This window comes from Plectropomus leopardus, chromosome 19 (genome assembly GCF_008729295.1).
Source record: "Plectropomus leopardus isolate mb chromosome 19, YSFRI_Pleo_2.0, whole genome shotgun sequence".
Classification (NCBI taxonomy): Eukaryota; Metazoa; Chordata; class Actinopteri; order Perciformes; family Serranidae; genus Plectropomus; species Plectropomus leopardus.
The window spans coordinates 24431818-24451387 of NC_056481.1; the positions used below are offsets into that span (position 1 = coordinate 24431818).

General features: G+C 40.2%; 1 protein-coding gene across 1 annotated transcript; it reads right to left on the minus strand.

The window, feature by feature from the left end:
• Nucleotides 1-790: 790 nt before the first annotated feature.
• Nucleotides 791-19223, minus strand: LOC121958971 (myosin heavy chain, fast skeletal muscle-like). The gene is made up of 38 exons (XM_042508157.1): nt 19020-19223; nt 18795-18938; nt 17722-17878; nt 17579-17606; nt 17377-17485; nt 17146-17238; nt 16995-17058; nt 16491-16589; nt 16296-16399; nt 16071-16209; nt 15767-15885; nt 13703-13852; nt 13448-13618; nt 13048-13354; nt 12860-12942; nt 12642-12729; nt 12433-12550; nt 12240-12363; nt 11169-11305; nt 10784-11039; nt 10444-10686; nt 10181-10357; nt 9962-10107; nt 9792-9882; nt 9323-9712; nt 9109-9235; nt 8897-9015; nt 8399-8595; nt 8094-8277; nt 6429-6594; nt 5579-5703; nt 5172-5480; nt 4880-5083; nt 4416-4541; nt 3333-3503; nt 3042-3242; nt 2722-2853; nt 791-808 (listed from the first exon to the last, which is right to left on the minus strand). The coding sequence occupies exons 1-38, from the start codon at nt 19221-19223 to the stop codon at nt 791-793; spliced, it is 5820 nt and encodes a 1939-aa protein (XP_042364091.1).
• Between the last annotated feature and the right edge of the window lie 347 nt (nt 19224-19570).

The following is a 19570-nucleotide window of genomic DNA, read 5'->3' on the forward strand; positions in this document are numbered from 1 at the left end:
ATATTACATTTGCTGCGTTTTCGTTTGAATCAGGCAGAACGCTGGCGATCTTGACAGAAAACTCATTAAACCCGTGGCTAACTGCAAGTATGAAAGACATGCTGATGAGTATTATACTTCTGTGTCAGACTTAAACTTCTAATCCGGGTCTCAGACAAATGAAATTCTTGTAACGATGAGGACTTTGAGACAGAGAAACAAAAGAGAATCCCACTGTCTGCTGTGCTAAACAAACATGACGCAGCTCATCGCACGCCTTATCTTAAATGAATCCTGTGCAGACATTGTGACTGCTCCATATGGCCCCTTTGATGATATTGGTCTAATCAGAGTTAATCCGGCACTCTCATGCTAGCTTCATTGTATGTATAGAGTGACAGAGAAAAGGACGGCTATTTTAAGTCACAATGTAAATGTTGGCAGGCGTTGTGCTGGGATCTGCCCTGATCTCTGCAAACAGGCACTCAAATGAGAGTCAGAGGGACTTATAGAAACTCACACCGCTTCTATCAAACTGATTATGTGTTAAAGTGACTTCTCTGTCTGCCTCATTATCACTACAATGCCACTAATCTGCTAATACACCAAGAACTATGATAAATACTCAGCATCCAGTCCTTTGTGCTGATATTCAGAAACATGTCTAGACAATATATCCAACATTAAAACATTAAAATCAGACCACACCCATGCTTCACACCACTTTATTCTGCTACAGTCTCACAGCAAAACAACTCTAAAAACTAAAAATGTCCATATAGGATGTCTTCTGTGTCATCGCTGCAAAGGTCTACTCAGATTCAGCAGCCTGAGACAGGACAGGAAAGAAGGAAAGGAACTATAAATGATTTTCTGAAAATAAGCAAAATAAATAAATAAAAGTAAAAAACAAACAAGAAAATGATAAGATCAGCACAAAAACAAAAGTAAAAGATAAAAATGAACAAGGAAATATTTTTGGTAGCATAATTTTAAATATAGCATTAAAAGAATCATGAATATAGTTTTCTGGACATTTTCCTAAGTTTTTCTGAAAACATCTTGTAACCCTTATAAAATAGATTATAATTGAAAAAAAAAAAGCTAGGGAAAATGTCAAGGGAAAAAAGAAAAAATATAACGATAAAGCATTATCATAATTACATATTTGAAATTATGTTTTAAAATGATTATATTTTTTATAATATTGTTACAATTGTAGGTATTTTCTTCTTTTCATCTATATTTAAAAAAATAATAATTTTCAAGGTATTTTCTTGCCCTTTTCTCAATTTTTTTTTTGGTAATTTCTTAAGTTGCCCATTGCCTTCTTCCTATATTTTTGAAAGAAACCATGCCAATTTGATTTCAAAGAGTTAAATAACGTATAATGTCATCAACACACAGTAAGTAACATTGAGCTCTCTGAAAAGGATATTTCCTGGATAGTAAATTTACAATCAGATTCACCTATTTCAGTGTCTTAATGGGTAATTTGGGTATTTTTCAACCCATTTTCCCACATTTCTATGATTATGTGACTAACAGGAATAACAGTTTTTTTAAGCTGGCCTTGTATTAAGTGAGAGCGCTGCAGTTGACCAGGCTGCAATGTGACTGCTGCGGGCAAATGACCACCGACGTTCCCTTAAGGTGGTTGTTTTTGGCACTGGCAGGCTCAGGTTGGTACTCTACATGCCTGACAACATGATGGAAAGGTTCCCTACAGAGACAGAGCTTTTTGTTAATTAGTAAGATCCTTTTTTAACCAGAAGCAGCCCTAAACTTTAACGTTCTCATGATGCATTCAATGTAATCTGTCAAATGTAGCTTTTGTGACATTTGGGAACCTTGCCTAGGGCTCCAAATGTGCTAGAACAGCTACTGTAAATCCACGAGGGTCTCTGTGTTAGAGCTTTGATTCTCTGCCCGAACCTGACTGGGCCTGACCCGACCCACTGGGCTCGGGCCCAGCTCGGGACCAGGCTCGGCTGTAATTTCTCACTATTCCCTAGGGCTTGAATCAGGTCAGGTTCTATCCAAATTAACGTTTATTTATTTGTTCATTTTTATGAAACTGTTGTGAACGGTCTCATGCTTAAATGGCACTCTGGCAGCAGTTTTAATGGACTGAATAAAGAGGGGGAAAAAAGAGAAATAGGGTGGAGAGAGATGGAAAACGACGGAACATGTGGAGAACTGGTGAAGAGAGAGAGAGCGCAGGTGACAGAAGGAGGAAAACGAGAGAAAGAGAAACGGCGAACTGCAAAGCAAGCTGGTTGGCAGTTTGTGTGTCTGCTTCCCCAGCAGTGGAAGAGATGTAAATAACATGCTGAGGAAAGTGGTGATCAGCGTCTGCGTGCTGCATTGTTGTGTGTACTAGACGCACCGAGGAGCGCAGCCTGCTTTGCCACACCTGTTATACATGAGATGACAGACTAAAAAAAAAATGTATGTCATAATATATAAAATGCAATATACTCTAGGCCTATTTTTACAGTACAAAGTCTGTTTTTTAATCAGGCTTAGGGACAAAACTGCTGCCATGGGTCGGGCCTAGTTTTTTAAACTCTACTCTGGGTGCCATTTAATCTGCAGCATATGTGGACTGTACACAGCTACTGATGTGTTGCACTGGTGCTCTCATCCATGTGGGAGCTGCCACTGTGCAGGTTTACTACAGGTATATCTGCAAACTCCTATGGTCTTTGTACTTTCAACCATAAATGTGTCAAGTGTTACCTTTCCAAAATCTCTGCTCTTGGTTCTCATCTTGTTGACCTGGGACTCTGCAATGTCGGCCCGCTCCTGAGCCTCCTCCAGCTCATGCTGCACCTTCCTTAGCTTAGCAAGATGAGAATTTGCCTGCTCTTCCTGAAGCAAAAAAAAACATGGTGGGCTATTATCATAAAAAAACAACAAAATCAAAGTTAGGTATAGTCGTAAAATAAAAAAAATACACATAGTGAGCTATAATCATAAAATAAATTAATAACTAACAATAATAATATTACAAAAACACAATTCTTGTTTGTTTTTCTGCCAGTTGAAGAAGAACTTACAGCCTCTTCGTTCTGCCGTTTGTAAGCCTTGACTTTGAGCTGCAGCTTGTCCACCAGGTCCTGCAGTCTCACAACAGTCTTCTTGTCCTCCTCAGTCTGGTACGTGAGCTCCTTCACTCTCCTCTCATATTTACGAATTCCCTTGACGGAATCAGCAGATCTCTTCTGTTCAGTCTCCACTTCACTCTCCAGCTCACGCACCTGCAAGAGAAAAACCCCACAAACCAACATCAGCTTTCATTTTTGCTCTGAATAACGCTACGTGATTCCTGTTATGGATGAATGTGATACCCGGGTTTCCAGTTTCTGGAGCTGTTTCTTGCCCCCCTTCAAAGCCAGGCTTTCAGCCTCATCCAGGCGGTGCTGCAGATCCTTCACAGACACCTCCAGGTTCTTCCTCATCCTCTCCAGGTGGCTGCTGGTGTCCTGCTCTTTCTTCAGCTCCTCTGCCATCATGGCGGCCTAAAAGAACACAGTAAGCTCAACTGGTGTCTGATGTATAATTTATCACATCAAATACCAAATGTTTGTAAGCAGCAACTGCCAGGTTCAAGCCAACCCAGACCGTGAAGGATTGTGACCTTGGACAGTTAATAACATCTGCATTAATGATAACGAACAGGCTTTATGACAATGCGACATATGCTTATTCATTAAGATCGACTCTGTGTTCGCTCACGTGCAATGACGTTACACCCTATTGGTGAATTTTGAAAATATTTTAGGGACCCTTTTCAACAGCTTAGTTAGAAACATCCATCAAGTCTGGGGATTTTTGGACAAACTGTAACTGCTTTATGGCCAAACTCTGCACCTTGAACAATGCACTTGAATGGAACTGATGGTGCCCCTTATTAAACAATTTCAAAATACACCATAACCTGCAAGTTTTGTAATAATTGAACAAAAACTTTCTGATAAATGGTCTGATTTGTGTTATGCCGCACTTTGTGTTTTGTGTAAACTGGATTTCTGACATAGGAATTATGACGTTTCAGAGTTTAAAATTTTGACCTTTGATTTCAGAGACCTAATCAGACCATCTGGGGTCATATTTCTTGGGCAGCATTTGCACACAACCTCCAATAACTGGTTACAATTTTAGGTGTCTACGATGAACCATCTGATGAAAATTTGTGAAAACATTTATGAAGAAAAAGATTGTTTACAATAAATTGCCAAAACAACAGGGTTTCAGCATTTTGAGCCTGAATCCCAAATGAAAGCTTGTTATCAAGCTGGACCTAATAGCATCAGAATGTATAGGGGCAGCCAGGCTGCTTGATAGTCATCACTTTTAACTTTCAGTTTTTATCACAATGTAAGAAGCAGTAACTTCCAGAAGGAATTAGAGGTAAAGTGCAGAATACTTACATCGGTGATTGCCTTCTTGGCTTTTTCCTCTGCATTGCGAGCCTCTTGGATTGCATCCTCCACCTCGCCCTGCAACTGGCACACATCTGCATCCAGCTTCTTCTTGGAGCTGAGGAGACTGGCGTTCTGTGTTCAAAGGAATAATCAAGAAACTGTAAAGAAGACTTTCGTTCTGCTTCACACTCTTCATTCAGGGTCTATTTTTCTCTCTCTTTTCACTGCGTTTTGGTCTCCCCTGACTGCTGTCCCATGAGATTCCAATGGTCTACTTTAGGGACGTCAATTAATCGCAAAGAACATTTTTCAATCTGTTAGGCTTTCTATGATTAATTTTACAACTCTTTTGGCGCATTTCCAACACATGGTACTGGATAGCCAAGCTACTGTAGCAGCCGCAGTTTTGTATCTTCTTTTTTTCCCCAAAATGGCAACCAGAAAGATATCCCTAGTCCTATGGTGCTTACCTGAGAGTGCAGCAGCCCGACTCTTTCACAGGCATCAACCAGCTCCTGTTCTGCTAATTTCCGGCTTCTGTCCGACTGCTCCAAAGCAGCTCTGAGCTCCTCCACCTCAGCCTGCAACAGGCTGCTCCTGCGCTCCACAATAGCCGCCTGCTCCTTCAGGTCCTCCTGGTTCCGCAGGGCCTCATCCAGGTGAAGGGTTTGCTCCTGCAGAGAAGCAGGATGGTGAGATTTACCCAAACTGACTTTTAAAAGCTAATAACTTTGTGGTGAAGCAGAGTAAACAGTATTTCACTTTGAGGTGTGCTTGCATGTTCCTCAGCTGCTTCTGGGCCTCAGCTGCCTGACGGTTAGCGTGGCTCAGCTGGATCTCCATCTCGTTGAGGTCAGTCTCCATTTTCTTCCTGATTCTCATGGCATCGTTCTTGCAGCGGGTCTCAGAATCCAAGGCGGACTGCATTGTTTCCACGACGCGCTGGTGGTTGCGTTTCATCTGCTCGATCTCCTCATCCTTCTCAGCCAGCCTGCGATCAACCTCTCCTTTGACTTGAGTGAGCTCCAGCTGGATGCGCAGAATTTTGGATTCCTCGTGTTCCAGTGAAGCCTTGAGTACAGACAAATATAAGTATATAGTAGTTGATAAACTGTGCACTGAAATTTACATAAAAGTATATAATTTTTTTTTTTAATTCTTGAAGTTACTTCAGCTTCTTCTAAAGCAGTCTGGATCTCTGTCTTCTCAGTCTCAGTTTGTTTCTTCATCTTCTCCAGCTCATGAATGGCTTTACCATTCTCTCCAAGCTGTTCAGTCAAATCAGAGATTTCCTCTGGAAACACATTGGAACACATTTCTTCACTTAACAACCAAACCAGCAAACAAAAAAATGATTCCTCTATTAATGTCCACTATTGGCAGTACACGCAACTGTCTTGTCTTTTCTATGACTGTTCAACAACCTATATTATATTATGTTATGTTACGTTATGTTACATCATCTGAAAGGCTATTCACGAAAAATAGCTGTTACAATGTTATTACATACAACAAATTTCCCTGACTTTTCTAAAATTTTAAAGGATTTTGAACCTTTTTGAACCTGGACAGATATTGATTTTCTTCTGCTGTTATCAGATGCCTTAGTATAATAAGTATAAATAAGTAGATAAAGAACATTTCTTTTTGAAAAGTTAAATGTTGAGAAAACTAGATTTAACAATTATCATGATTACATATGTGTATCTTTAAGATCATGTTACAGAATTAACATTTTTAAGCCTTTTTGTAAGGTTATTTCTTTGTTGTTTTTTTTTACTCTCCTCTTATTGTGCAAATTTTCAGGTGTTTTTCTTGTACTTTGTAACTAATTTGTTGCAGATTTTTGGCTCATTCCTTCTTATAAGTTGTTCATTTCCCTCTTCCCACTTTTGAAAGAAATCAAGCCAGTTTGCTGAGACTTTACTTTTTCATGACATCATCTGATTGACTGTCAAACATGTTCCAGATGAAACTGTCTTTGAAGAAAGCAGTATGATTTGACAGTCATAAACGTACGTTGCAGGTTTTTATTCTCTCGTTTGAGGACCTCGAGGTGCTCCAAAGCTTCCTCATAAGAGTTCTTCATTTTGAAGAGCTCAGTGCTGAGGGAGCGAGACTCTTTCTGTGATCCCTCCAGCTCAGCCTGACTCTCTTCATACTTCTGCTTCCACTCAGCCAGAATCTAAGGAACACACAAAATGATGGTTTGGATGAGGACGGTTTTCTGATTTATAAGATTTGAGCTTTTTGTACCAATTGCTGTTTCTCTCCAGGTGATCACATACATCAGTTATTGTTGCTCAAGCTAAAAATCCAGTTCTTTTATATTTTAAAGAAACTGCATGAAATCTTCACCCTACATCAAATTTTTATGACCTATCATGTAACTGGAGTTGAAAATAATTCACCTTCTAAATGATCATCTGTAGACAAAATTAATCATCTTGTGTTATGCTGAATTTGTGAGGAAAACTTTCCTGTTCATGCATTTTTATATGATGAACAAGAATCCAAAAACAGAGAAAATTCTTGATGAATTGAAGTCATACGAGTCAGCGTTTATGACAGCAAAACTGTATCAAAACACACGTTTACAAACTTTCACTAAACGTGTGCAGTATAATGCAAGTGTCATTTATCCAGTCATACACTCTGTTTCCCATACAGACGGCCCTTTGTGACGGAACTGAACCGAAAGTGAAACTCAACTTTTCTCTCTTCAAAGCCAGACTCCACTGACAAAAACAGTAGTTTTATCTCACTGAATATGAGAGTTGCTGGTGTACCACTGCCTCGATTAGTTAGCTTTTTTGTAACTGTTTAACTGTTTCTTTTACTGTATGACTTCAAATGTGTATCCAAACTAAATCTTTGCAACAGCAAAATAACTGACTGTGGTAAAATTACTGTTCTTGTCAATGAAGCCTGGACTTGAAATAGCATAGATAAGTTTCACTTTCCATTCAGTCCCTCATTGGGAAGGGTGAACCCATTCTCAATCTGAACCAAAATACGACTGCTTTGACAGTAGTAACTTTTATGTGCACCTGAATCGCCGCAGGAGAGCATAAGGTGAGAATGCGACCGGACAGAATAAGTTCAGTGTTATTAAACAGCGGCACAAACACGTCTGAATGTGATGGTTTTTTCTACACCTTTCCATGTGTCTTCTTCCCTTAATCATAACCACCTGTATCAACACGTGCACTTGTAGATGTCTTTTGTTGCCTAAACATAATTAGTGCTTGTGTTGACATCAGAGTAGTGGCATCACAGAATATAAAGAGCAGATGCACAAGGATACATAAAACGTAATATGTAGACACGAAAGTCCACTGCAAAGCAGCAATGTTTTATGAGTTCTGAAGGAGAACGTGTTGAAAGGGCTGGCTGTTTGGAGAGTTCTAAGCAAATATGAGACTTGGATCATACTGCACAAATAGTGTGTTTGGATTCTTCATGGAGGAGGCATGTAAGAAAAACAATTTGCGTAATTTGGGGTGAGAATTAAAATAAAAATGGTCATTTGGCAGGATGGTATATTGGTCTATATATCAATCAACAAAAGTGACTAGCAAGACATACAATGAAGTTTTCGAGAATGAAAACATTGCTGACTGTTTGCATCTATGACATGCTGTGACGGTGTAACAGAATTAACTGGCAGGATGTCTCTATTACCTTATCAAAGTTTCTCTGCTTTTTATCCAGGCTGGCTGCTTGAGCATTTGCCCTTTCCACATCAGCCATGAGGTCCTCCACCTCTCCTTGCAGCCTCTGCTTCGTCTTCTCCAAAGACGAGCACTTGGCATTCACAGCTTCAATGGCCTCCTCAGCCTCCTGCAAACGCTGGGCGAGCTTTTTCCTGAGCATAAGACAATCAAGCATGACTAATGATTGGCACTTTCTTACACTGCACATGTTCCACTTCTTGTGTTTATACTTGTTTTTCTCATCTACGGTACATGCATGAGAACAAGTCTCACTTGGCCTCCTCTAGTTCATCAGTGCGCTGGATGGCATCAGTCTCATATTTGGTTCTCCACTGGGCCACCTCACTGTTGGCTTTGGACATTGCTCTCTGGAGCTCAGCCTTGGCCTCCTGCTCCTCCTCAAACTGTTCCCTCAGCAGATCAGAGTCATGACGGGCAGACTGGAGAGCGTGGGCGAGGGCGTTCTTAGCCTGACAGAGAGGCAGAATTGGCTTTAAATGGAAGAAACCATTTGTTCAAATCTGAATATATCTGGAGGCTCTTATGCTAAGCTCAATAACTCTCTACTGGTGGATGAGCACATTCCCCTAAATGTCTAACTATTTCTATAACATCCTTGACAGCCACAGTAGAAGGGCTATTTTCTCTCTAAATAAAATGAAACCCAGCGAAAAAGATCCTATTAAGTCAGTTATACAAATAAAGCCAAACTGCTCAGGTTTGAAAGGGTTACCATAATTTAAGCCACGGATTGCATGCAGTGCAACAAACCTTTGATTCTTCCTCAGTGTGCCTCTTCAGTTCCTCAACTTGCTGAGTGAAGCCAAGTTTAGCCCTCGACATCTGAGAGAGTATTGCTTCTTTCTCCTCGAGAAGACGAGAAAACTCCCCTGTTCAAGGGATTTGAAAAAACAATGTTAGAAAATAGAGAAAATAGCTGAACTTCAGAAGTCTCTTGGAAATGGTGTGACTCAGTGCTATACCATTTTCATTCTGAAGTCTTGCCCTTTGAGCATTTATTTCAGTGATCAGACGAGCGTTCTCATCATTTTTCGTCTTGTATTCACTCAGTTGGTCTTCGAGGGAGTGACACATCTTCTCATAATTCATCTGCCAGATTGACAACAATTAATTAATAAAAAGTTGATTAACCATGTGTTATGGATTACATATCCTCTGCATACTTGTTTAGCTAACCTTTGCCTTGACCATGACCTCTACGTTGCTGGACAGGTCATCGATCTCCATTTTGTACTCGTTCTTCTCCTTCTCCAGCTTCTGTTTGACTCTCTGTAAGTTGTCGATCTGCTCTCCCAGCTCAGCCACACTGTCGGCGTGTTTCTTTCTTAAAACCGCGGCCGTGGCCTCGTGGTGGAGGGTCGACTCTTCCAGGTCTCGTCTCAGTTTCTGAAACTCGACCTCTCGCTTCTTGTTCATCTCTATCTGAGAGGCGGTGGCTCCTCCAGCCTCCTCCAGCCTCTCGCTGATCTCCTCCAGCTCTCTGGAGAGATCGGACCGTTGCTTCTCCACTTTGGCCCTGGCAACACGCTCCACTTCAATCTCCTCTTCCAGCTCTTCGATACGGGCCTGGGTTAAGCAACAAAAACCTAAGATCATTCGCTGGCTTGCAACAAATTTTCAGTTAACCCTCAAGTTTTCTAAGTACCTGAAGCTCCTTCATCCTCTTCTGAGATTGTAAGGTCACATTCTGCTCATCCTCAATTTTGGACAAAAGTTGGCTGAATTCAAAGTCTTTCCTGTCATGCAAAACCATATGATTAGAGCATGTACTAAGGACTTTTCATTATGCTTAGATGTACCTGCACCAGTATTTACTTTTTAATGCGGTCCTCCAGCTGTTGCTTGTCATTTTCCAGATCCATTATGGATTCTTGAGTTAGTTTCAGATCTCCTTCAAGCTTCCTTTTGGCCCTCTCGATTTCCATGCGAATCTTCTTCTCTTGTTCCAGAGAGCCCTCAAGCTACCACATGGACAGTGAAATTAGTAAGGTCATACATGCTATGATGTCAAAGAAGTACTGTCCATGGACTTACATCATCAACTTGTTGCTCCAGCTTGACCTTGGCTTTGGTCAGACAGTTGACTTTGTCTTCCTCTGCTTGCAGGTCATCCAGTGTCTGCTGGTGAGCCTCCTGCAGGGCCAGCTTCTCCTTTGATAACTTGGCGATGGTATCATCAAGAGATGACATTTCTTCAGTCAGATTCTTCACCTGAATGTGTAAAAAGAAGAAGATGTGTTAGTAAATGCTTGAGTTACTGGGTTTGATGCTCAGATGGCCGCCAAGTTGACGCAGACCTTGTTTTCAGTGGCATGCTTTTCCTTCTCCACTTTAGCTAAGGTAAGCTCCAAGTCATCAATGTCTTTTTTCAGCTCAGAGCACTCGTCCTCCAGCTTCCTCCTCCTGGCGGTCAGTTCGGCATTCACCTCTTCCTCATCCTCCAGTCTTTCGCTGAGTTCTTTTGTTTTAGCCTCCAGCAAAATCTTGTTCTTAATCAGCCCTTCACATCTTTCCTCTGCATCTGCCAGACTCTCACTTTCCTATAAAATATAAAACACAATGTGCATGCAGTTCCACTTTGTTTTGACTTACTTAAACAGCATTATCTATTACAAAATGTGAGTTTTCTCTACTCACAGTGTGAATCTGCAGAACCAAGTCATTCTTCTCCTGGAGCAGGGAAACCATTTTGGCTTCCATTTCCTTCCTCTTACCCTCAGCTTTGGCTAAATCCTCCTTACACTTGGCAAACTCCACTTTCATGATGGCCATCTCCTTCTCAGTCTCAGCACTCCTCAAGAGTGGCTTGATCTTGAAGTAGAGCTTCATCCATGGCCAGTGTTTTACATTCATAAAAGAGCGAATGTTGTACTGGACAATATAAATAGATTCTCTGAAAAGATGGAGTTTGTTTCAGTGTTCATGTTTTGATCAACTAAGAAGAAATCATGCAATTTTATTAGACCTACAGGCTTTAATGTACATGAGACCACTGATCATAATCTACCACAGTTCTGATTACCTCCTTTCTGTCATTTTCTGATACTCCTTCCTTCTCAGAAAGCCACGACACAAGGCTTGAGTTATGGTGATGAGAGAGGCCAGTTTTTCATCCCTCATCTCTTCTAGTAGACCCAAGAGCCCTGCTTTAAAAAATACCTACAGGAAAGGAAAATTTTGGCATATGTTGAGATACGTTTGGATACTTCATCAATAAACTACAGAGGTTTAACATCAAGGCTTGAAACAATTAACAAAGTATGATATATCAACTGCAAAAGTGTTAATATTTGTTCTGAAAGGCTACATTTGAAGGTGCAGCAAAAATCCTGCCATTATAGCCTTTTCTGATTGTGTCAAACTTGCCCTCAAACTCTCAACAAGTCCTTCAACCCATACACCCACAAAAATCTTTTGTTCCTACCCTCAGACTATGGTCTATAGGAGTGTTATCCAAATAAGCAGTGGATAACTGTAGTGCTCATATATGACCATTAACTGGCGCAGTTTTAAACACGTGGTTAGCGATGTGAAACGGTCACACCAAAACTACATGGCTAGTTTTAGAAAAAAAGTTGATGGTTTGGCTTAAAATAAGTCAGTTTGTTACTGAAGTAACATGGTGTGACTTATCTCATAGGACATGCATCATGTTTGTCAGTTGACACACATCACATGACAAACTACAACATACTCCATTATGCTGTTAAAATAACTACATTTTCCTTTTTGTTTCCCATGTAAAAATAAACCCAGCAGCCTCCTGCATGAAAGTCCTGTGTCTGTTTAACCAATCCACCTGCCTTCCCTCCCACCTAAATCAGACTTTCTCACTCTTTACACTACTTTGTAGCTTTAGTGTGTCTTTCTAGTCACAACAAAATGAATCATGTAAGTGTGAATTTTGGTGTACACTTTCAGATTTTTGTAAGATTGCATGATTGTCAGAGGGTCTTTTCCAAAAAGTTCTAAAAACCGACTGACACAGCCAACCCTTTTCTGATTTTGAAAAGGAAGTTTCAAATGTTGTTAGATGATCCCTTAAGAGCTAGAGTTCTAACAGACTGAGGCCCTCAAACTTAAAATAAATTACCTTGGTATGCCCAAACTTATACTGGGTGTGATCCACATCGATAGACCCCAAGAGCTTCTCAGCAGCTTTCTTGTTGTCAATGAATTGTCCCTCGGGTATTACACTAGCATTCAGTACTTTGTACCTACAAGAAAAATGAGAGAAAAGTTAGTTTTTTCTTCATTTTTCATACATCCATTCTACTGCTTCTTACCTCTGCTTGAAGTCCCCATACAGGATCCTGCTTGGGTAGCCCTTCCTACAGATCCTGATACCCTCTAGCACACCATTACAGCGCAGCTGATGGATAACCAGATGGTGTTCCATAATGCCTGAAAGTCAGCCAGAACCACATGATAACTGAGCTGTTGGAGATAGTGTTTAACTGATGTGATAAAATGTTTGTAACATGAAAAGAAATACCTGGAGTTTTGGTTTCATTTGGAATCAGACACCTAACAAAGTGAGGATGGGTGCTCTTGAGATTTGTCATTAGCTTCCCCAGGTTCTCCTGTACGAGATGATCAATGTCAATACCTGGCACAACTATTGTTGCAATATTTTATTGTTTGCGTCAGGATTACTTTTTTTTTTTTTCAACAAAACTATGAACATTCCTTATTGTTTTACTATGCAGTTACCCTGAAGAGGGCTGACACAGTCTGGAAGGATGAGCCCTTCTTCTTTGCTGTTTTCTTAACAGTAGTACCACCACTACCTCCAGCTGTGTTGTCTGAAAGAACAAATGTTTTTATGTACATTATAAGGCTGAACAGTCGGGCCTTTAAATAAAAATAATAAAAATAAAAAGTTTAGTATCAGTTCTTACCATCTGATGAAGAATAGTTGGAATAGAGGAAAGCAAGTAGTTTCAGGCTGGCTTTCTGGTAGAGCTGGACTACAGTGTCATTGAGTGGGTCCTTGTTCTTGTCCAACCAGCCTGTGATGCTGTAGTCCACAGTGCCAGCATAGTGCACCAGGGAAAAGTGAGCCTCAGCCTTGCCTTTGACAGGTTTGGGCTTCTGGAAGTTGTTAGATTTTCCAAGATGTTGGTCGTACAGTTTGTTCTTGAAGGTGGTGTCCGACGCCTTGGGGAACATACATTCCTCTTCAAGGATGGAAAAGATGCCCATTGGCTGTTGAGGACAGTCAAAAAGTACATTATACAAAAATACTATGCATTCTTTTCTATATACAGTATGTGCAATATTGTACATGAATAAGCCGACCTTTTCAATGAGCTCTATACAAGCAGCCAAGTCCATTCCAAAGTCAATGAACTCCCACTCGATGCCTTCCTTCTTATACTCCTCTTGCTCCAGCACAAACATGTGATGATTGAAAAACTGTTGCAGTTTCTCATTGGTGAAATTGATACACAGCTGTTCCAGACTGTTGTACTGCAAAAGAAACCATTCATTGTAGAGTATGACCACATAATAATGTAAGAAATGACAGCAGATACACACTTAATGCAAACTCACATCAAATATTTCAAACCCAGCAATGTCCAAGACTCCAATAAAGAACTGCCTGGGTTGCTTGGTGTCAAGCATCTGATTAATGCGGAGGACCATCCACAGAAACATCTTCTCATAGACTGATTTGGCCAAAGCACCAATAGAATTATACACCTGCAAAATGACATGTAGCAGTCAGATCCAAAAACATCAAAGAAATAAGGCCTTTGAAGGACACAAAATACTACACTATGAACTTTTTGTGGCGTCTTTCAAGCACATAAGTTCCTCAGTAACTGACAAGTTATTACCTTTAAAGTTGCAGCCCCACCCAATAGCAAAGAAGTATTTGTGGTTGATCTGGCTTGATGGAGTAGACATTGATGTTGCCATGTCTAACCATGTAATATTGCTTGATGTCTGACCAGTCAATACTGTATGATATTGGCCATAAAAACATTAAAACTGCCCCATGTGAGGAATGCTGTCTGACTGGCAGTGAGTCAAGAGACAGGAATGGTACGTAAAAAAATGTCAAATATACATATATAAATAAATAAATATATAACATTATATTCCCGTGGGGAAGCAAGCTAATACCCTCTAAATTTCTTCATGTGCGACCTTGTCCTGCTGTAAAACCAAACCCTAAAACAGGCTAAAAGAATTGCTAAGTTGGGTGGTTATTATTCCAAAATTCTGAAGCCCTGTTAATCTGGAAAGTATCCAGTTGGACCAAAAGCACATTTTTCCAACAGCCTGTTTTTCCAAAAACAAACACCTATTGCTCCAAAGTCCTGTTTCTCCTAAAAAAACACACTTCCTGTATTAAGGCAACCCTATGGTCAGACAATCACAAGTTAAATTTGTCAACAATGCTGTGGTAAATGTGTGCTTAGATTTAGGCACAAAATTACTTGGTTACGGATAGGAAAGGTCATGTTTTGGCTTTAAACACCCACATTTGGTGGCACACAAGTCACTAGAGAAGCAGGGGCAGATCAGTGAAACACAGCTGGGAAACACCTTGAAAGTTCAGTAAAAACACCTTGGGTTGATTGCTCAAAGACTGCTGGGAAACAAGAAGGTTGGTAAAAACACCAGGTGATTGGTGGCTCAAATGCCGCTGGGAAACTAAAACTAACTGCAGGGAGTTTGAATTTTCTGAGAAACTCCGTCGAACCAATGGGACATTTTTCAGACTAATGGGGCTTCAGAATTTTGAATCGCTTGGACTATGGCATTGCATCGCTATCTGCAGGTTTATCAGTACTTGTGAAAGCTTTTACATAGGCAGTTGATCGTTTGTTAAAAGTAGGGCTGTCAAAATATAGTGTTGATTTCAATTAATTAATCCCAAAATAAAAAATAACGTGTTAAAAAAATGATGCTGACTAATTGCATTCCGTGGTGCCCTTTGACCTGGTGTGTCATTGAAGGCCACAGCGGGTTTGTGACATTATTTTTCATCTGAGCACTTCAAACCTGAAAGCATTTAGCAGCGAATCCAGAGGTCTGAGCTAGCACAGCCTCTTCAGTTAGCAATCACATCATTGACAGTGACTGGAAACGTCAGTCATATGCATAACACACTAAAAATTATTCAGATATTCATTGCTTCACTGATCTGCAGAAAATTCAGCTGAACTGAAGAATTTTAAATACTTTCACAGCCAAAATGTATGCGATTCATTTAGATTCATTAATCACAAAGCATGTAATTAATTGGATTTTTTTTAAATGCTTGACAGCCCTAGTTAAAAGATAAATACTAAAAGAAAGCGGGTTATTTCCATTTTTTTACTGAAACTTTTTTGTCAACATAGAATTAAATTACAAAGGATCACTTTCTGGCTAGAACAGAAAATGGGGATGATTACAGCAGCCAATAAGTGTTTTAATTTACATAAGGGCATTCAAGAAAGATTTTTGTCAAAATAAAGGATATGGCTGATATCTGCAAGCTTAATAGTATTAAAATACGCTTTTGCATCTGTGCTATAACACTTGTAAAATTGTAAACAACATAAAAGTCTTATTTGGTTGCATCAGAGTTTTTCACAGTACTTCATTATAACACACATGTACCTGCTGAACAGTCTGTCCTTTGGTCACATACTCATTGCCAACCTTCACTCTAGGGTAACACAGTGCTTTCAGCAGGTCTGCAGAGTTCAGACCCATCAGGTAAGCTGCTTTGTCAGCCACTGGTCAAAGAAAAAAAAGATCAAGTAAGAAAACTATGACGCAGAGTGTGACAGAAGAGAGCAAAAGTTAGATAAAAAATAAAGATCATTACATAAACAAAATGTGAAACTATCATCATGGCAACAAGAACAAAAAAAAAAAAGAAATCCAAAGATTAAGTCAGAATCCTGTCAGTAACACTTACCCTCTGTCCCATCTGGCTCGGCCTGCTCCTCTCTCTGCTTCTGCTTGAACTTCATATTCCCATAATGCATCACAGCACCTGTTAGCTTGTAGATGCCAATCCTCTCCTCCCCAGTGAATCCCAGGGTGTCGATAGCACTCTGAAAGTACACCGCAACAGGGCTTATGTTAGTTTCAGTGCATGTTTGCAGGGGTGAAACAGAAAAGATGAGCAAATACGACTTACATCTGTGGCCATCAGCTCTTCACTGTCGTCGATACTGGCCACGCTGATCTCCCCCTGGCTAACAAAAGGGTAGTCGAAGGGGTTGGTGGAGATGAGGAGAGTCTCTGGATGGAAAAATAATATGCAAGTTAAATCACATCCTAACAATAAACAAGACATTTCCTCAAAATGTACGACTGTTCTCCAGTATGTTACCTATCAACTCAGGCTTCTTGTTGGACATGATCTGGTAGAAAATATGGTAACTCCTCTCTGCAGACAGCTGAAACGTTACTCTGGATTTTTCCAGCAAATCTACCAAAAGAAGCAGGGTTGACTTAAAGGGACAGTTCACACTTAAAATCAAAAATACATACTTTTCACCTCAACTCTGGTGCTATTTATCAACCTATACTGCTTTCATGTAAGTACTCTATCATCTGTGTGGGTGTAGTTCGGCAGAAAGAAGATAGTTCCAACATAAAACTGCTGCAATTTGTGACGTATTTATTACAAAGTTGCTCTTTGCCTTTTTCCAATATTTTTGAACGAAATTGCACCACTTTGCTCAGGGTTGAAAGGGTTAAATCGTTTTGAGAGGCATTTGAAAGCAGCTGAAATGTGTCAATAAGCAGCACAATGAAAGTAATGTCCCTCCAGGTTTCAAAGGGTTAAACAAAACACTCTAACTGTAAATTATTACATTGTATTCTAACTCACAAGTTTCAATATCGGCGGAAGCCAGTTTTCCTGAGGTTCCAAAATGGATTCTTATGAACTTGCCCTGAAAAAAGAAAATAAAAGATTAATTTAGGAAACAAGGTGACCGGTCAGAAAAGGGTCATACTAAAGTTTCGGTCTTGTCACTCACAAAACGTGACGAATTATCGTTTCTGACAGTTTTGGCATTTCCAAAAGCCTCAAGCAGTGGGTTAGCCGAGATGATCTGATCCTCCAGGTTCCCCTACAGCAACAGAGAGAACAAAACACAAAATGACACATGCAGATAAAAGCCAGCTGGCAAATATAAATGCAACGGAAGGTTATTAGTAAACCACCGGTAACACCTTTTTCAAAGGCTATACAATCATGACAACATTACATGTAATTTTCCAGAGGCTTCTTTTTTCTTGTCCCCAGACCCTGCGATTGTCGCAAAGTACTGGATGACCCGTTTGGTGTTGACAGTCTTTCCTGCACCAGATTCTCCACTACACACAAGAGAAACACACCAGGAATGTTTCATTTCCTCATTGACAAAAAAAGCCTTAAAGAAAGGCTGTAGCAATCGACATGTAGCTTACGTGATGAGGATGGACTGGTTTTCTCTATCTACAACAAAAAACACCAGAGTCATATCAGAGAGGTGTCATACATCGCAGCAGAACCTTAACCTTATAGATAACTGAATATAACAATATGTATTTTTTTCCCATTTTCAGTTTACCAGTAAGCATGAACTGATAGGCGTTGTCGGAGATGGAGAAGATGTGCGGTGGAGCCTCCTGGCGCTTTTTGCCCCTGTAGGCCAACACCACCTCCTGGTTGTACACTGGGAGCCACTTGTAGGGGTTCACAGTGACGCAGAAGAGCCCAGAGTACGTCTAAAACAGAGAAACATTTGTCTAAGTGAGCATGGATGTGGTGAAAAGCTGATCTTTTACAAGGATTCCCTAATTACAGTGCATGTAAAACAACAGAAACACACAAAAGTTGCAGGATACATCAACAAATTCTAAAAGAATAGTGATACACAAAAGACCCACAGTTTGCAACAAGTTTTATAAGCCGGTGTGAACTCAGTATTGGCTTGTTTGGATCTACTTTGGTTCTAAAATCACATATATATGAATATCACAAAAAAATACATGAAAAAGAAAGCATTACAGATTGTTGCCTGTGGCTGTCAGATAATTAATCCTTTGAAACCTGAGTAAATTGGCCTATATTGCTTTTCTTCAAAAACATGAGGAAAAGGAAATGAGAAAATTAAGAAGAAATTACCCAAAACATAGAAAGAAATCCCAACAACCAACGAATAAAAAAGTAAAACAAACAAACAAAACAATGTTCAAAAAACAATGACATAATAACAATAATAATAATGATAATGATAATAATATCAATAATATAATAATCATAATAATAATAGTAATTGCTGAACATTTCTTGCCAAGTTGCTCATTGCACTTTTTTTTTTTTTTACCAAGAGAAATCAAATTTGCTCATGGCTTGAAAGTTTAAACACATATGCGGGCGTCAGAACTAGGAAAGTGGTGTCAGTCCAGGTTTCCAAGGATTAACTGCAGACTTAACATATTGTATATATAATTAAGTATAGGGATGCAATTTCTCAAAATCAAATTTTAGTCTAATCCTTGCCACTGAAAGTGCATGAAAAGTAGGTATCGCTTCCTTCGTCAGGGCACCACAAACTAACAGTGGTCTACGTGGTGTCAGCTGCTCGGGCATTTTGTGTGAATGTCCATCATCAACTACAGCAAATGTTGCACTACTCACATAGATCATCCACGCTGCGTAACGCTCTTTGAGGTTATACAGCACGGCGGCCTCGTTGAGGTGGGTCATCATGGCCATGTCCTCGATCTTGTCGAACTTGGGAGGGTTCATGGGGAAGAAGTCGTCATCCTTCACCGTTACAACCTGTGAGGAGAGATGTGCCCTTCATCAGCAGAACAATACGGGGAGCGTGAGGGTGATTTGCCTTGTCCACAGCTAACGTACCTGTCCTGCATTAGTTTTAATGGTGGCTTTGCCTCCTTCTTTGCTTTGCAGAGTGCCCTTCACAAACAGCTCCTTTGGATCCACCACATACACTGCTGTTTTAGCATCAAAGGGCCTATTTTGGGCTTCGATTCTCTCTCGTTCGGGTCTCCTCAGGTACGGGGCAGCCTCCCCAAACACAGTCATTTCAGCATCCGAACTCATCTCTGCAACGCACCCCGGAGGGGACTGAAAGGTCCATAGTTAAAGGTTAAAATGATGATTCTAATAACTGCAGAAATGATCATAATCAACATCAACTCTTACCTCTGTGGGCTACACCAGGTCTGTTTAAGTATCCTCCACCTGGAGTCACCTGAATCAGAAACAAGATCAAATCCCAACAGTAAAGTCAGTATCTATCACAGCCACTCAACAATCACACAGGAGCGTGTCCTCACCAGCACTCCTTCCAGATGAAAAATGTGGACGGCTTTGACCCTTACTGCTTTTATAAGGTCCCTCTTGGTGCATAAGGAGGCAAAGCAAACACCTATATTTAGGTCAAAGCC

Coding starts and splice junctions, on each gene's coding strand:
- LOC121958971 (XM_042508157.1), bottom strand. CDS start 19,223: ATGAGTTCGGATGCTGAAATGACTGTGTTTGGGGAGGCTGCCCCGTAC. Junction 17,607..17,721: donor CTATCAGTTCATGCTTACTG/GTAAACTGAAAA, acceptor TTTTTGTTGTAG/ATAGAGAAAACCAGTCCATC. Junction 17,059..17,145: donor ACGATAATTCGTCACGTTTT/GTGAGTGACAAG, acceptor TTCTTTTTTCAG/GGCAAGTTCATAAGAATCCA.